The following is a 16,242-nucleotide window of genomic DNA, read 5'->3' as shown; positions in this document are numbered from 1 at the left end:
ATGGAATGTACAAGATTATATAGTTACGCCATTAAAGCAAAACAAACAAAAAGCCCTCACAGCTTGGTTACATACTTGCTTCCTTTTTTCTTAGTAATTTACCTGTAAAGTGTCAGTCTCTTATAAAGGAGCCTAACAGAGTGTTGATGGTTGAATGAGTTAACACTTATACATGGGTGCAACCACATAATAAGCTTCATTTAATTTTTATTCTTCTTGAGATTAGCAATGGGCATCCATTTTAGTCAAAGTACTGCTTAAGGAGAGAGTTTAATTACTTCAGTACAAACAAGGCCAGGTAGCGTATTCTACAATTCAAAATCAAAAGCCTTTGAGTTTTCAATCCATTTTCTTGTTTATCAACCTGGTATAAAAAGGTATTGCAGTGTAAAGAAAGCACTTTTACCTCTGTTATTTTATAGATGAGTGCAGGACTTTGACACAAGAGTCGTGTGACATTTCTCCAGTTCTTGCTCAAGCCATGGAAGCCTTACAAGATAGACCAGTCCTGTATAAGTAAGTAAATGTTCATCATCATCTCTAACAGAAATGAGTATTTTCAGCCTTTGAAACTTAATTTAAGTTCTGTCTCTGTGAGTTACAGCGCAAAGGATAGGGACAATTTAGTTTGCATCGGATTTAAAAAATAAAATCATAGTTCTCTAAATTCAAAACTTAATATGTACTTAGTTACATACTTAGTTACATACATTATATACTAGTCTTTAGTTCTTGTCCAGAATTTGCTGAAGGGACTGTTTAACAGGAATTAAATGGTGGTTCTTAGAGACAACTTAACCACGAGGTGGCACTCTAAGAACGTTTTATATTGGGGTGACCGTACACCTGAGGAGGTACTGTTTTACCTTTAATCCTAGTACATTTAGTTTCTTTGGTTTTGAGTTTTGGGTTTGATTTTTTTTTTTTTAAATGCATTTGCCATGTTCTGCAACTATTGCAAATTACTCTTAGCCACAGGCATGCAGGACAGCAGAATACTCGGCTGTCTTTCAAAGGCTATCTTTGTCGTTAGCTGTGTCATACTGTACATTTTCATGGGTAAAATGTGTAGTGTGAATGGACGTTAAACATCCTGTCAGTACGAGAATCCGTGCACATCTCTACAGGCTCTGTCAGATCTGCTAGTTAATTACAGGAAGAGTTGGTGCCACTTGGCCTCCCCAGCTATTGCTTGTGGTGCTAATGCTCCGTACATGCACTACAGCCAGCTCCTACGTTAGGCCAGAGCTGGGGGTTGCAGAGCCCTTTTTGCAGTCTGTCCTCCAGGCCCTTTTTCACAGCTGCATAGGATTGTTCACAACATTTTATAGGGTTCTCTATAAATACGTATTTTCTGCAACAAATATTTTGTTTTATGATGTTACTTTCAGACTTCACGAAACTATAGTTTTGCTTTCTTAACATTTAAAAAAAAAATAAACTATCTTCTGTATAAACCCACATCTGGACAGTTTAAAATGAATCTGCTAAAGAGACTTAATTTTTCTTCTGACATCTTTCTTACAAACAGCAATACTAACATAACCAGAAATAGGACAGTGATAGCACTTTTTTTTTCTCTCAAAGGCAAAAGCAAACATTACCGTAGAAGATGGAGCCATGTCTCTCAGCATAGATAACCATGCTTAATTACTTTCTACAGCAGTATTGTCAAAATAGCAGTACTCGTGCTTTATAGCTTAAATCTGAAGATTACTTATCCGCCTTCGTACATACCAACTTCTGAGTTCGAAGTATAACAATTATCCCATAGAAGAAAATTTTAATTTGTTGTTGTTCTTATACATTTTAGCACTGCTGCTAAACTTACTTTTTCTTCCAAATCACAGTCCTTGCATCTGATAAAGGTTGTGATTTGTTGGATGAAAGTAAGATGGAGAAGGACAGGAGTTTAGAAACAAGACTACAAATTCTTGTTTAGTTATTTTGTGTTATGTTTCCTTAACTTTAAGGTGGAAGAAAGATTGTACCATGGATGGACTTTTGGGAACTGCAGCCAGTAGGGATCTAAAATAAATGTTGGCTTTTACTTCCTGTTTCTAACAGAAAAATTGAAAACTGTTTCACAGATAGTACATGGAGTCATAGCTGGAAGCAGTGTTCTTCTTCCATCCTCCACTCTGATTTTCAAAGCTTTTTCCACTACCTTCTTCCTCTCCCCACTAATGATTATTACTTCACTGGGTTCTGGAAAAATTGGAGCAGAGCTGAAAAGAATACAAATGTTGTTTTCTTACCCTATCATGAACACATGTAATAACATAGTATTAAATACTGTGTTTCTAGTGTAAATAATAGTTACTAATGATTTTTTATGCATGCAGGATTTTGTCATCGTAATACCCTTTTCTACTGAGAGCAAAAGGAAAATGAGTCTTTTTTTCTTTTTAAACAAAATTATCATTACTTACTGCTGTTTTCAAAACAAACAGATCTTATCGTGCTTGTATTTTTAATGATATAGCTGTTTATTGGAGGGGAAAATGCTGCTGTATTTTTAATGATATGGCTGTTTATTGGAGTGTGGTGGGGAGCTTAACTGGTTTCTCCAAACACTTGAGGTTTTTCACTGCGGTGTTGCTATTCCTGGACTATGGGTAGTCAGCAGGTCCTAGAACTCTTCCACTCCTAATTGCATAATTTTTGTGAGTAGTGATTTATTATAGGCTTACCAGCCTTTAGAAGATAGATAGATAGGTAGGTAGATAGATAGATAGATAGATCGATCGATCTTTATTCTCCAAGTGAGCAAGTACAGTGTGGGAGGAGAAAAAAGATGTAAAAAGAAATTTCCTGATTCTTCACTGTGTTCTCTCCTTATCCTCCCTTCAGTAATAACATAGAGCAAAAAAAATAATGAAGGATCCATTAGATTATTTATAACATAAGAGAAATCTAATTGAACTTACACTGTGTCAAAAATGTTTCAAGTTATTATTTCCTTTTGTATTTTGTCCTCCGCATCTGTTTAATTGCGAGTGTAGTGTTCATTTAACTTCAGTCAGTGAGTAACATGCTTTCTATTATTATTATTTTATTTTTATATCTGTTCTGCTGCTGGGTGTCATGGGTAAGTGACACCAAGCCTACTCTGTGGCATTTCTTCAGTTATATGGGAAAAATAAGCAGTTGTGTTTTTTTGTTTTTTGCCATTGTAATTTGTGTGCTTTGTTCAAAATACTTAAATTCTGTTGTTGAAGAAAATAAGTGTTCCATTGCTTGCAGATGTCCTGTTTCTAAGCAGATAAGCAGGGATATTAGCACTGTTCATTTCCCATCACTTGTTGTTGTGCTTCAGCCCCAACAGGAAAGTAGCCTGCTCCAAAAATGAGCTGTGTGTATCTTCTGGGTGCCTCCTCTATTACCAGCATGCCATTTGGTATTATGCAGTCTGGGCTGTAGTGTCCGTGCATTAAATATCTTAAGACTCGGTTGATTGACATAGAGCAACCATCAAATAAATAACTGTCACTATTATTCATCTGGTGGCCTAGAAGAAGGAGATGGAGAAAGCCTTGTGTTGTGGTGCAATAAGTTGCTGCTTCTGTCATTTAGCTGTGAACCACATGTGAACAGGAGCTCTAGGCCTCTCAGTACATGCTTATGTGTGCAAAACTGAAAAAGGTGATTTTTCATTTATTTGTGTGTGATAAGCAAGTGGAAGGGTCAAGGAAAAGCCATCCTTAGTATCTGTTAATGAGGAGTCAAGAAAATCAGGAAGTTCTGTATGCTTTATAGTGGAAGCATTGGTGCAAGTTGTCTAGAACTGTAGAAATGGTTACCTGTATTAGCTGTAAAGCTGAACTAATCAAGTGTGATGAGGTGAACTATTTTGTTTTACTCATTTTCATGTTTTGATAACAGGTACACTCTGGATGAGTTTGGAACAGCTCGAAGGAGTGCTGTAGTCCGTGGCTTTATAGATGCTCTTACTAGAGGAGGTCTAGGAGGTACTCCCCGCCCTATTGAAATGCACTCCCACGATCCTCTGAGGTACTGTGCTAATAAGAATGTAGAAGAAATAATCCTTTTGCCTGTTCACACTTCAGATCCCTCACACCGTAAACCCCTGATTTACACAGAAATTTCTGTCTTTCTTAGGTATGTGGGAGACATGCTGGCCTGGCTGCATCAAGCGACAGCTTCTGAAAAAGAGCACCTAGAAGCGATGCTAAAGCTTGTAACCATTCAAGGTAGTACTAGATTTTGAAACATATATTGGGAAGTGATAAGAAAATAAGTTAAGAAGTGTGAGTAATTTCTTAGTCCGGGCTTAAGTTATGAGAGTTGAGCTTTCATTTTCCTGGAATTAACTTCAGAATAGCGTAGGTTGCGTTTTGCCAAAGAAAGCCCTTAGCAAAGAAGAGTACTTCAAATTTTACTCTTTTCATTTTACTCACAATAGGTTTACACTAAATTTCCAGAGGGACAAAGTGTTCAAAATTGTCTCTCTGAAAACATTGTGATAGGATTACTTGTTGATATGTTGAGGATTATTATCCCTTGATCATTTGCTTAGTAATTTATTTCAATAATTCTGTTCTTTCCTTCCTACAAGTAAAATGGAATTTTCTTCTGTCTTGTAACGCATCAGCATAGGTTTCTGAAGGTCAAAGCAGGCCACTCATAGATGCGTGAAGCTTTTTAATATCAAGGCTCTCCTTTATTAATGCATTTACAGATTCTAACACAGATTCTTCAGCCCCTTTGCTGTCTTTTAAGTAGATTGAACCACGCTTTTAAGAACCTTGTCATGTAGTAGCTGTAATGTGATTAGCCTGTATGGCTTAAGCCAAAGACTTACTAAACAAATAAAACATGTATATTCAGTTGTAACAAACCTCAGCGTAAGAGCTGATGTTTAATCTGTAATTTGGTGAGTTTTTCAGATTGTATGTCTTAATTGAGTCCTGCTCTGGGATTTAGAGTTAATATGCATTCTCATTTTCCTTGCTGCTGGAAGTATTAAATAGCTTTTGTAATTAAAGGTATATGAGCAAGGAGGTTGTTTAAAGTAGGAACTGTTGTAAATCAAACCAAAGGAATGTTGTTGTTTTTTTTAACTACAGTTACAGCATACTGTAGAAGTGATTTTAATTTTATATAGTGATAATATCTCAGAGAGACAAGAACATAGACCTCGTGATGCCTGTATGGTGGAGAAAAAGACATGGTAATTCTGTACATGAAGATCTGATGCTTTTGCTGTAAATGGGGAATTGTTCGGGAAAAGCTGGCCATACAGAGGATGTTACTGCATCTGGTTCTGCAGTTGACTGTGCTATTGCCCAGTCTTCCATTCTGTTCTGAAGTTCTCCTCCCTTGTGCAGTGCTTTGTTTAACTATTAGATACTCTGGTCTTCTGGCAGGAAGTCAGGCTCAAATACTATGTCCTTCTAATATAGATATATTTTGAGAATTTCAGCCATAGGCCAGAGTAAACTACTTGAGAATACAGGGGATAGAAATGTTTTGGGGAAAAATTTTCCAAAAATATCACCAGGACAAAGCTTTTTTCCCAAGGGACTAAACAAGAGTTTCATTATTTGTCTGAAGCAAAAATGTTTTTGTGAGCTCATCAGGAATGGCTTTGCCATCACTGTTGCCCAGTTTTCAGGAAGCATAAGGAGGGATTCTTATCTTCACACTGGGAGCAACAGAGACTGGAGGATGCATCCGTTAACTATTCCTCTGCAGCTTTGGGAAAAATGTTGATGATGATGGTTGTAGGATAAGGTCTTGAAGATGAAACAGTATTTAATGGGATACCACTGAGTTTAACAAGAAGCATGAAGTGGAATGTGCAGCATTATGATTCAGATTAAGTAGATCAAGATGATATGCCTCATATAGCTATAAATCCTGAGTTGGTGCTGACTAATCCAGTGAGCACAGTGTGTGTTGTACTGAGAGATTCATGTTGAATTGTCTGTATTGTTGTACAGGTTACAGCAGAAGTTAAGTTAGTTTAACTTGCCCATTTAAAAAATGGACATCTTGTTGATTTTGATGATAGATAATGAGAGTGATTTGCGTCTCCAGAAAGCAAATCTTCCTAACAAAATGTAGGTCTGATATAGGCATTTCTAGAGGCTTCATCAAAACTGTTTGTTCTGTTCTGTTTTTCCCTGTTTCCTATAGAGGGAGCCCAAGAAGCTAGCATAGATTAGGCAATTAAATTTGAAGGCAAAATTTAGGTGAGATAAGCTTTCTCTGTAGTAGGTCAGTCAAATGTTTTAACTTTAATTTCAGCTTGAAGAGCTTTTTGGAAGTAGAAACATTTTTGTAATTTGAAATCAGGATTCTCTGAGATCAGATTATTTTTGAAATTCTCCTATAAAGTCTATATAATTTCAGGACTGTGGAGAAGGTGGTAAATTGCATCTAAACAAAAATATTCCCCCGTTCGGGGGGGGGAGGGAAAAGAAAAAACACATATCTAGCTATCTACAGATGGAGGCAGATGTAGATTTGATCCCAGTGGAAGCAAAACTGTGTGAATGCTATTTTGGAGAGATGTTCACAGTTTTGAGTGTAGAGAGAATGATCTAAATAGCCCACAATTAAATATTCAAGAATAACTTCTAAAAAGTTTTATAAGCTTGCAAATGTTAACCCTTGAACATTAATCTGACCAAAATGCTTTCAAAATTTTAAGCATTTAAAACACATTCAGAAAAGATTAATGATTTTGTGTTGTACTGGACAGACATAAAGCATCTGGTTCTCTTCTGTGGAGCTCAGGTATGCTGCTAGTAGGGAGCTTTCCAGTCCTGTGGGTAACTTGTACTTGAAAAGAAGGGGGAATTGAAGGCATTCTGTTTAAGAGAAGCAGTAGAAACCTATTTTTCATGGAGTTGCAAGAAGCTAACTGGAGAGCAGAAGCCACATGAAGGTACAAGAAAGATGTCTCTTACAGAAGGGTATGCAGAGAAAAATTATATATGGTGTAGCAGGAAGCCAAAAGCATATGTTCAGTAATGAACTGTTTCCCAAAAGTGATTTTCATTCCATAAGAATTGTTTAATCCATAATTCTTCCATGTCACAGTGATGTGCTAATACTTGCAACAGTTATATAGTCAATTGTGCTGGAAGATTTATTTTTCCTGTTTGCTGAGTCTAAAATATTCTAATTGGACATGAAAGTGTATTTGACAGCACAAGCATGTGATATATAAAAATTGTAATTCCATCTCCCTTGGTATTTAAACTCGTATATTTTTGCAGCTAAAACTTTAATATCCAAGAATTCGTTATTAAGTCAAGTCAATCTGGTCTAGATACACGGCTGCAAATGTGTGCTCATTATATTGATGAATAAAAGTGGCTGTTCCTACCAAAAATTGCCTAAGTTATTAGGGTGTGTCCGGGAGTTAGCCATTACATAACAGGCCACAAATCTTGTGGTTTGTAATCTTGCTATCTTCCTTAGTATTGGTACTTTAATATACAAACCTATTTTTATTACTTACCAACGTAGTATGCTTCAAGACAACTACCACGCTGAATTTAGTTGTTTGTGCTTATGTGGCTTTTCATGTATTTTGGTCTAAAGAGGCTTTGTCACACATCTCTAATCTTCTATATATATTTTTTTTTCTCTTAGAGGTATTCTCTTCTAGTGTGAAATGAGATTTGCAAAATATAGCTTCAGGTCACCTGATTTTTATCACATGTCACAGTCAGTTTGTTTACTGTTCATTGCATGGGTCCCATCTGAAGATGAACTCCTGTTGACAAGTTTTAAATTAGAATTAAAGTATTGCTGTCTCCATAAATCTATTCTGAGTTGTTACTGAAGTGAGAGCTTGAAGATCTGTTGCTTTCAGTTTGATTGATTTATGACAGTGCTGGTTGCCGTGCAACAATTCATTTGTGTTTCACAATAAGATAGGGCAATATTCTCTTTTGTATAGAGTTTGTTCGCTGAAAGATCAGTTTCAACTGCTGCTTGAGAGGAAGCATTTGCAAGTGCTGTAGTACACTGCAGTGTGCAGGTACATGTGTGATTTAATTTGTAACACTACAAGGAGCACATCACTACCCAACACTGACAGATGCATGTACTTACAGTTCCGGCCGTTCAAAATGATACGTACTGTTGCTCCTTGAACATCCCAGTGCCTTTTTTTTTCCTGTTTAGTTTTAGGAACTGCTGATACTGAGCCTTATTGTGACAGTTTCTGGCTAGACCATTTACTCTTCCCTTTTTTCCTTCTGGCTCAAATCCCCAGGCACTGCGTTGTGCTAGGAAGCAATCGCATCGCATAAGGTAGTGACTCTTCAGGACTCTGGTTTGTCACGCAACCTTTTCTTAATGGCTAGATGTGAAGTTCAGTGGAGGTGTAAACTAGTCCTGTGGAGAAAAGGACATGCAGTTCATAATGCTTTTTTATGGATGAACAGCTCTTACATTTGTTTATTTGTTTTATAGTCTTGAAGAAAAGAGAATTAAATTTGCGTAATCTTAGCATGTGCTTGCTTTAACTATAGGTGTGGAAGAAAATATTCAAGAAGTAGTTGGGCACATCACAGAAGGTGTCTGCAGGCCTCTAAAGGTGAGGTATATTGCTTTCTTTAACACTCTAAAAAGAAATTTAAAAAAAATAAAATCATTCTGTAGTGTTTTTCCAGATCCCATGTCCCATCTATATAATGTATTTTCATTTTTGTCGGTTGAGTTAGATTTTCAGCTTTGAATCATAAAGACCTTCAAAATTAAAGGTTCAGTAGTTCATGGATATGTAGTTCATGGTATGGTAATAAATAGTTGTATAGTGAGAGATACTAAGATAGTAAATCTGTATCTTGATTTTGTTTTACTTTTCTTAAAGTTTAATGGTGCTTAGGTGCAAAAATTTAGCTTTAGGATAAGGGTATAAGAATGGCTGTAGTGGGTCAAATGAAAAATCATTTTAGCTTAGTACCCTGTTTTTTGTAGCGTCTATTTTATATGCTTAGGGGAAGAGCGTACAGTTTGTGCAAGTATGTCAAAATCTTCTATGGAATGGTTTCTTCGCCTGTTTGTGGACTTACTAAGGACTTACTGAGCCATAGCTCAGCTTTGTGCCCACTTGATCTGCTGTATTTCTGGCATATCCCTCCACAGCTTTGCCTTAGTTTAGTCACTGGAGCAGTACAGAAGCAGTTCTCAAAATCTTTGATCATCTTGTTACCCTTCTCTGGACCTTTTTTACTTCTGTGGTATTCTTTAAAATCTTTAGGCTATACTCAGGCCAAGAGACTATACTCAGTACTATGCACCTGCCCAAATGTCCTTTCACACGGTGGAAATGGGTATTTGTATATACACGTCTGTACACGTGCATGCTTTGAAGAACGAAGTACACCTGAATGTTGAAATGAACTTTGTGCATTGAGCTTTGCAAATAAGAGTCAAAAAATATTCTGCATTTTTGGTCTCTGACCTAGATGCCAAGGGAGCATAATCTTAGTTCCTTCTCTGTGCAGCTGGCGGTGACAAGAAGGCACTGCTGCACATTGTGCTCCTTTGAACAGCAGACAAATAACTTGGGAGGGCGGGTGGCGGCGGGTGATTTGTGTGTAGCCCTTTCACACACAGGCACGTGGGAGAATAGTGCAGCGATAAGTCACTGACTATCACTGCTTCATGAGTGCCCAGAGCTTGACCTTGGAGCAGCCTTTTATGAGTGAATTGAGACTGTGTGTACCATGGAGACAAGACATCGACTGTCCAAGTGTAAAGAAAGTCAGCACTGTTTTGGTCTGCATAACCAATATCTCCTGGTTGAGATAAACAGGCTACATAGCTGTTTGTTAGTTATAAATAATTACATACCGGTAGCAGGTATGTGATATTTCCTTTAATAAAGGAGAGATTAATCCAGGTGAAGTTTTGTCTTTTGGGTAAAATACCTAACACTTCGGGTGTTCAGAATTGCTGCATGATGCTAATGATCAATGGTCGTAGTTTAGGGATTTTGCAGCTGTTCTTGCTCTGTTCAGTGCTGGGGAGAATTCCAGTATGTACTGGTGTTAATCCATAAAATGATCTCATTATTTCGAAATTTTCAATAACAAGTTGCAACAAAAACCTATAGAGAAACATTTGCAGCGGTGGGATTAGTTTAGTTTAGTTTTTAAGAATACACCTGCTTGTTTTCTGCGCAGGGACTTTGCACCCAAGAAATACTTCGGTTCAAGCAGAAAGTTAGAGTTAACTGGGCATTGTCTCTTGTTAAATTTATTTCTGTTCAAATTTATTTCTCAGAAGTCAGCATTGTATTGTATATAAAATCATAGATGTTAGCTTTTAGGATGTTTGACCTGAAGAATGTTTGTTTTTAATGCAGGTTAGAATTGAGCAGGTGATTGTTGCTGAGCCTGGAGCAGTTTTACTGTACAAGATTTCCAATCTTCTCAAGTTCTACCACCATACAATCAGGTATACAAACTACAAAGTACATTAAGGATATATTTATTGTTATTATTTATTGTAAGTATGAAGATTAGTATATTAAAAAAGGTATTATTGGCCTTAGCAGATGCCATTTATCTGTTGACTCTCATCAATCCATATGGAGTCTGCTTTGGAATATGGCATCGATTGTTAAAATTTGATAAATAAACTTTCTTTGTTGTGTTGATAGATGTTTTCTGTAGTGTTTTATGTATTTTTATGTGTGTGTATATATATATATATATATACACACACACTAAGATCACAAAGTATCCCTTTGAGAAAGAGATAGAATTAAATTCTCTCTAGAAAATTGATTTTTCTTCCTTAAACGGTTACATTTGGATACAATTTTTTCTGATTGTGCACTTGCATTTTCCTGTTGAGAAGATGCTTGCCTTATTCTGTAGCTGGCTGTTCAAGGCGCACCAATAATCTTCCAACCTATCAGGTGCCACCAAGATCAGTGAACCAAGAGAAAAGCCAGAACCGTTATTTTTTATAGATTGTGGCATTTGCAGTAATTCATACTGGTTGGAAATAACAGTAGCAGGAAAATCTTCATCCACAGCCCTGGACTGAACTGCTGAGAATTTGAGTCTCTAATATAACGACTTGAGCTTATTTTGTGGTATTTAGATATTGGTTAATAATAAATGATTTGTGGGCATCTCCTCAAGTCCTCAAGTGTGATGGCACTACAGGTCTATGGTAGAACACATATCGGACCTATTTTTTCTTTTATAATATTGAGCAAAACATTCCTAATTTTGTTGTCAAAAACAGCTGAAATATTTTTGCCTTTTTTTTTGTCTCCAGTGTCAGTTTCCCAGTGGTAGTAAAGCAATTGAATATGTGATGTTAAAATGGAGGAGGGTCTTAGGCAGTCTTATCTGTTGCTTTCTCTCCTGCTATGATACGTTGCTTAAAGACCACTGAAGTACCTTCTGTCAGCTGAGTAATTTCCTCCGTATACAGGAAGTTCACCCAAATAATGAAGGGAAAACCCACTTTGAGAAACGACCCATTAAATGCAACAAGATTATATTCTGAAAACCAAGCTGCAAGAATTAGCCCTATTATGATGCAATTAATTTTTTACTTGCAATTTTTGTAGCTTCGAAGTGTTTTTACTACAGACAAAAGGTAAATTAGTGAGATGTTCATAGTCAGGTAAGGTAGTTTAAGGTTTATGCAGTAGTTGTGTTAAATGTAATAGCTTGACACTCAGAATAGCAAGGCATGAATTCTTGTATCACTGGAGATGCCTCTCGTCACACTGAAGAGAGCTAGGATGCTATCCCTAGAGGACAATATGATAGAATAAAGTTATCAACCCTTTTTGTTTATGTAATCTGTTTGTATAACAAGTAGATTTGCAGAATAACAAAACAAAAATCCAGTAAATTTTAGAATTATACTAAAATGTTTGTGCTCAACTTTATATAGGCTGTACTTAAAAGTAATATCTGCTTGATGACATGGTTGATAATGCTTGTTGTTGCAGTCTTCTTATGAGTGAATCTCTCAGAAAGCCACTATGGAGAGCTGTTTCCTACAATGATTTGCTGTATGTTTTGAACTCTGAAAAATTTGTGTTTGAAATGCTGTCTAAAGCTTCTGACCCTGTCATATTCCTCCCTCCCTTCAGATTATGTAGTTAATCTTAATTTTGTTTTCAGTGGTATCGTGGGAAACAGTGCAGCCACACTGTTGACAACAATTGAAGAAATGCATTTGTTGAGTAAGAAGATATTCTTTAATAGTCTGAGTCTTCATGCAAGTAAACTCATGGACAAGGTTTGTTTCAACATCATGCGGCTTTCATATTTCAAAACAAAAACTTTCATTTCTGTTTTGTCTAGTAAGATTATTAGATGAATAGCTGTTTTAGACTTCAGCTTTTCCTAAAATCAGTTTTGTTGTTTTTATATTCTAGAAAAGGGATATTGTTAAAACTTAAGTTTTTTAATTCTTTAATTACTGTTGGTAAATATGTTTAAAAATAATGTTATTAGCAGCATTTGATAACAGAGCAGCAGAGAAGTTTACATAGTTTTAAAATCTATGACAAACAAAAATATTAATTGTGAAATTTCCCAAAGTGCAGTAAAGCAAGGTCAGCTGATGGAGCTGGATCATTTATATTAATGCATCATCAGATCAGTAGTTAATTAGTCATGTGTGTAATTCCTTTCTTGAAGTTATGAATATAATCCAGGAAGCTAAGCTGAGTAAAAGCAAAACTTAAACTTTTCTGTCTTCTATAAAAACAATTCTATACCATGAACATTGCTGGTGTTAAAAGGAGGATATACTTCCGTTAAACCAAAAAAAAAAAAAAAAAAACAGCTGTCCCTAAGCCAGCATCACTTCCCTGGTATCTTTTCTTCTCCTGTTGTTTGCATTTCAGTGAACTTTCCATTCTTCAGTACCTAATACAGTTCTTGTTAAGCTCTCCCTGCTGTTTTTGTATCTGGTTGCTGATGGTGGATCCACCAAATAAATCTCACCTTCCTGAGATTTAAGCAAAGTAAAAGCAAATTGTTAGGCTGCATATCCCTTCCCATTTCCTAGGGATCTGATCTTTATCCAACATCCCTATCTGGGATGTGGTAGGTTGCCTAGGTCTGAGAATCAGGAAGAGGTGACTTTTCCAAGGCATTGCACAACCCCAGAGTTTGGCAAAGAAGTCCCCACGTTTCTGTTTTTTCAGTTTAGAAATGCCGTTTGAAAGTGGAAAACGAACACTAAAGTTTTGTAAATATGTTTCTGAATTAGTTGCATTTAACCCAATGGAAAAACACAGAATAAATGTAGATTTGCAGAAGCTGATCTTTGTGCAAAACCTTGTAGTTCCTTGACCATTCACTGGGATTTTCTGAGTTTGGTCAATGTTGTTCTGTAGTTCCAAGGTAGTTTTCTCATTCTGCTGTTTGCCGCTGGTCCTGCTTCTTTGTGTTTCTGCAAGGGTTGAGGAATGTCTTTCTCAAGGAGTAGTTGTACCTCTTCTTCTTTCCTTCCTTATATTCTAGTGACTCCTTTCAGTGATTTTTATACCCTTCATCAGATGACTCATTGGTTGCTGCTGGTACCCCAGTCCCTACTGCCAAGTCCACTTAGCACATTGTTTGTTGTCATGGGGTGTTTCCATGTGAGTGTAGTGTCATCAGAATAGTAGTTCCTCTGCTACTGATGTTGAGTTCATGAAAAGTACAATGAACAGAGACTGTGTGATTTTACCAAAGTATGAACAAATAAAGCTTATGGCATATGCTAGCTGCATGTTAATTCCTCAGAATATTTTCTTTCCTAATGCCTAATCTGAAATGAAATATTTGTGTATTTGGTCTTTTTATGAAGAGAAATCAGTAATGGACCTTAGCAAAGATCTATGAATATTTAGAAAGAATGTGCAAAATAGTGTTTAACAGAAGAAAACTTCTTGGCTTCAGGCCGTATTCATATCTGTTATATTTAGCTCTGTTGTATTTAACCTTCTGGGTCTTGCATCTTACTCAAACAGGATCCAGTGTAATTTTTCTGCTTACATAACTTACAATCTTTGTACTTTTGGTTTGGATGATAGGCTGTTTTCAATTTGGAGATGAGTAGAATTAAGAAGGAGTGATAAAGAAATTGTCATCCCCCAGTTAATGGTGTCTGTTCTTTTTGTGGTCACTATGGGAAGGTTGTATAATCCTCTTTGACCTCTTAGTTACCTTCCCCCAGTCTCTGGCCAAGATGTAGCTGCCTCTAGACACTGCCTTGTTTCATAAAAGAGTTGAATTTGGGTTTACTGACTTTAAATGAAGTTGGTGGTTGTACTTGCAACCTTCAATAGCATTTCAGTGCAAGTCATTTAGGATGAAGCGGCATACCCAGCCTACTGTGTATAACATAAGATCGTAGTATTGTTCTTTCTCGTAAACACATTCTGTGTATTAAATCTGAAATTGACAGTTTTACTTTGCATATATGCCCTCTGAAGATCTTTCCTGAGGATATAATTGAGGTCAATGGATTAAAGAGACTCAGAAGCTGATTAAATGTATGAGTAACAAAGGCATCTGCAATTATTTATTAATCTGCACTTTAAGAGTTAACAGCTCGGGTAACCATAAGGGTGAGAAGGAGTCTGACTGTACTGATGTGTAGTACTTGTAACAGAGTTTTAGCCAGTCCTGGGAATCACCTTATATTATTTCCCTATATAAATGGGCTACTAAATTGATAGAATAATGTTCTATTTCCTCATGACTAAAATTAGTTTTACTTCACAAAAAAATGCAAAATTAGTAGCCGAATTATACTCAGAGAAACATTACTTTTCAGTTGATATAGACCTTTATTTTGTCATAAATTTAATTCTTCTGTTACTTTATTGTGTGTTAATATGCAGATAACCAAATTTTATGCCTTTTCATACGTCTCCATTAATATAGCACTGAAAGTCATGGTGATTTTACTTTTTGAGGAATCTCAAGGTTGCTTTTCATCACCCGGGTTTTTTTTTGTTAATGTGTGTTCAGACCAAAACAATGCATGTGTGTGAGTACGAGTCTCTTGACGTCCCGACCAGCTTTTTGCTATGTATCCCACTGCATCTGTTTCCAGATTTTCTTTTTTATTTTCAAAGTACTGGAAAACAGACGTTTGTGCTTACATATATGATTGCAAAGGCTTTGCTGCTGATCCGTTATGCACAAAGAGGATACTCGCTTGTAAAATTATTAAATTACTTTTCACTTCTACAGTCTGGAAACCATGTTTTTTTCATATTTCTGCTTATATTTTGCATCTTAAGCAGTTGATAAGCCTCTTTCAAAGAATATCGACTGTCCGTTACCTTGATTAAATCACCATTTTGATGATAGTATTCTCTCAGTATCATCAGCTGTTGATAATAATCTAGAAATCATGAGCAAATAATTTGAAATGGAAATCGGTTCTACAATTTTTATTTCATTTAAAGAGAATGTAAGTGTTTTTGTAATTACTGTTCATAGCTACTCAGTTCCAGAAGATTTAGTCATCATTCCATATGTAACTTGACAGGGGTTTCTTCAGCCATGTGCAAATTCTCTTGTGCTGTAACATGGGGAGAACTGTCTAGATTAAATCAATGTGTTATTGTGTCTTGATATGATATTTTTTTCCAGTATCTACAATTTAATAGTTGATAGATGAGCAGTATTTAAGCAAAACTTGCTCTTAAGTAGAGCTAGTTGTGAACTTCTTAGACAAAGAAGGTTTCACTAAATATGCTAACTCCTCTAGACCATCTCCTTTGAATGTAGAGGAATGACAGGACAGAGGCTTGTCTCTGTCCTCATTACCACAGAAAACTTAATTCCCTGGGTTGTTGATTATGCTGGGTAGAGCATTGCCTTCAAAGCTGGCTGGCCTTTGTTTCTGAAGCACAATGGGAAACTGAGACTTCAAGATGTTCTTTCTAGGACAAGAAAACAGCTTCCTGTTCACATCTGTTTTTGAGGAAGAGTCCCACATTGCATAACGAGTTTCACAGGCACAGTGCTGTATGGAAACTTGAAGGCAGTCTTAGATCAGGATTCTCCTTCTTTGGTTGTCAAATCATCATTGTAGATGGTACAGGGAAATCCCTAGTTATTTCATAGTACTTATTGGCTTGCTCAGATGCACTTTCCTATGAATGTTTTTTTCATTACATCAGAAAACCTCAAGCATTCTGGTTGTAATCTGAAAATAACATAGTCAGCAGTTCTCACAACTTCAGATTCTTCAGTCTGCGAATCT

General features: G+C 36.4%; 1 protein-coding gene across 3 annotated transcripts in view; it reads left to right on the top strand.

Annotated features, from left to right (window-relative positions):
- The window catches only part of COG6 (component of oligomeric golgi complex 6), a 52,128-nt gene that overhangs the window by 18,852 nt on the left and 17,034 nt on the right, over positions 1–16,242 (top strand). For 2 of the 3 annotated variants that reach the window (XM_040543224.1, XM_040543218.1), the window contains exons 8-12: positions 423–516; positions 3,886–4,214; positions 8,517–8,581; positions 10,358–10,449; positions 12,147–12,264. In XM_040543224.1, coding sequence (XP_040399158.1) covers positions 423–516; positions 3,886–4,214; positions 8,517–8,581; positions 10,358–10,449; positions 12,147–12,264 — 698 coding nt within the window. The remainder of the gene's footprint in view (positions 1–422; positions 517–3,885; positions 4,215–8,516; positions 8,582–10,357; positions 10,450–12,146; positions 12,265–16,242) is intronic. The other variant, XM_040543230.1, reaches the window with a different exon arrangement.

The sequence above is a fragment of the Cygnus olor genome, chromosome 1, assembly GCF_009769625.2.
Source record: "Cygnus olor isolate bCygOlo1 chromosome 1, bCygOlo1.pri.v2, whole genome shotgun sequence".
In the NCBI taxonomy this organism is placed as follows: Eukaryota; Metazoa; Chordata; class Aves; order Anseriformes; family Anatidae; genus Cygnus; species Cygnus olor.
Note: the sequence above shows the minus strand (reverse complement) of the source record. Positions and strands in the feature narration are given on the sequence as shown.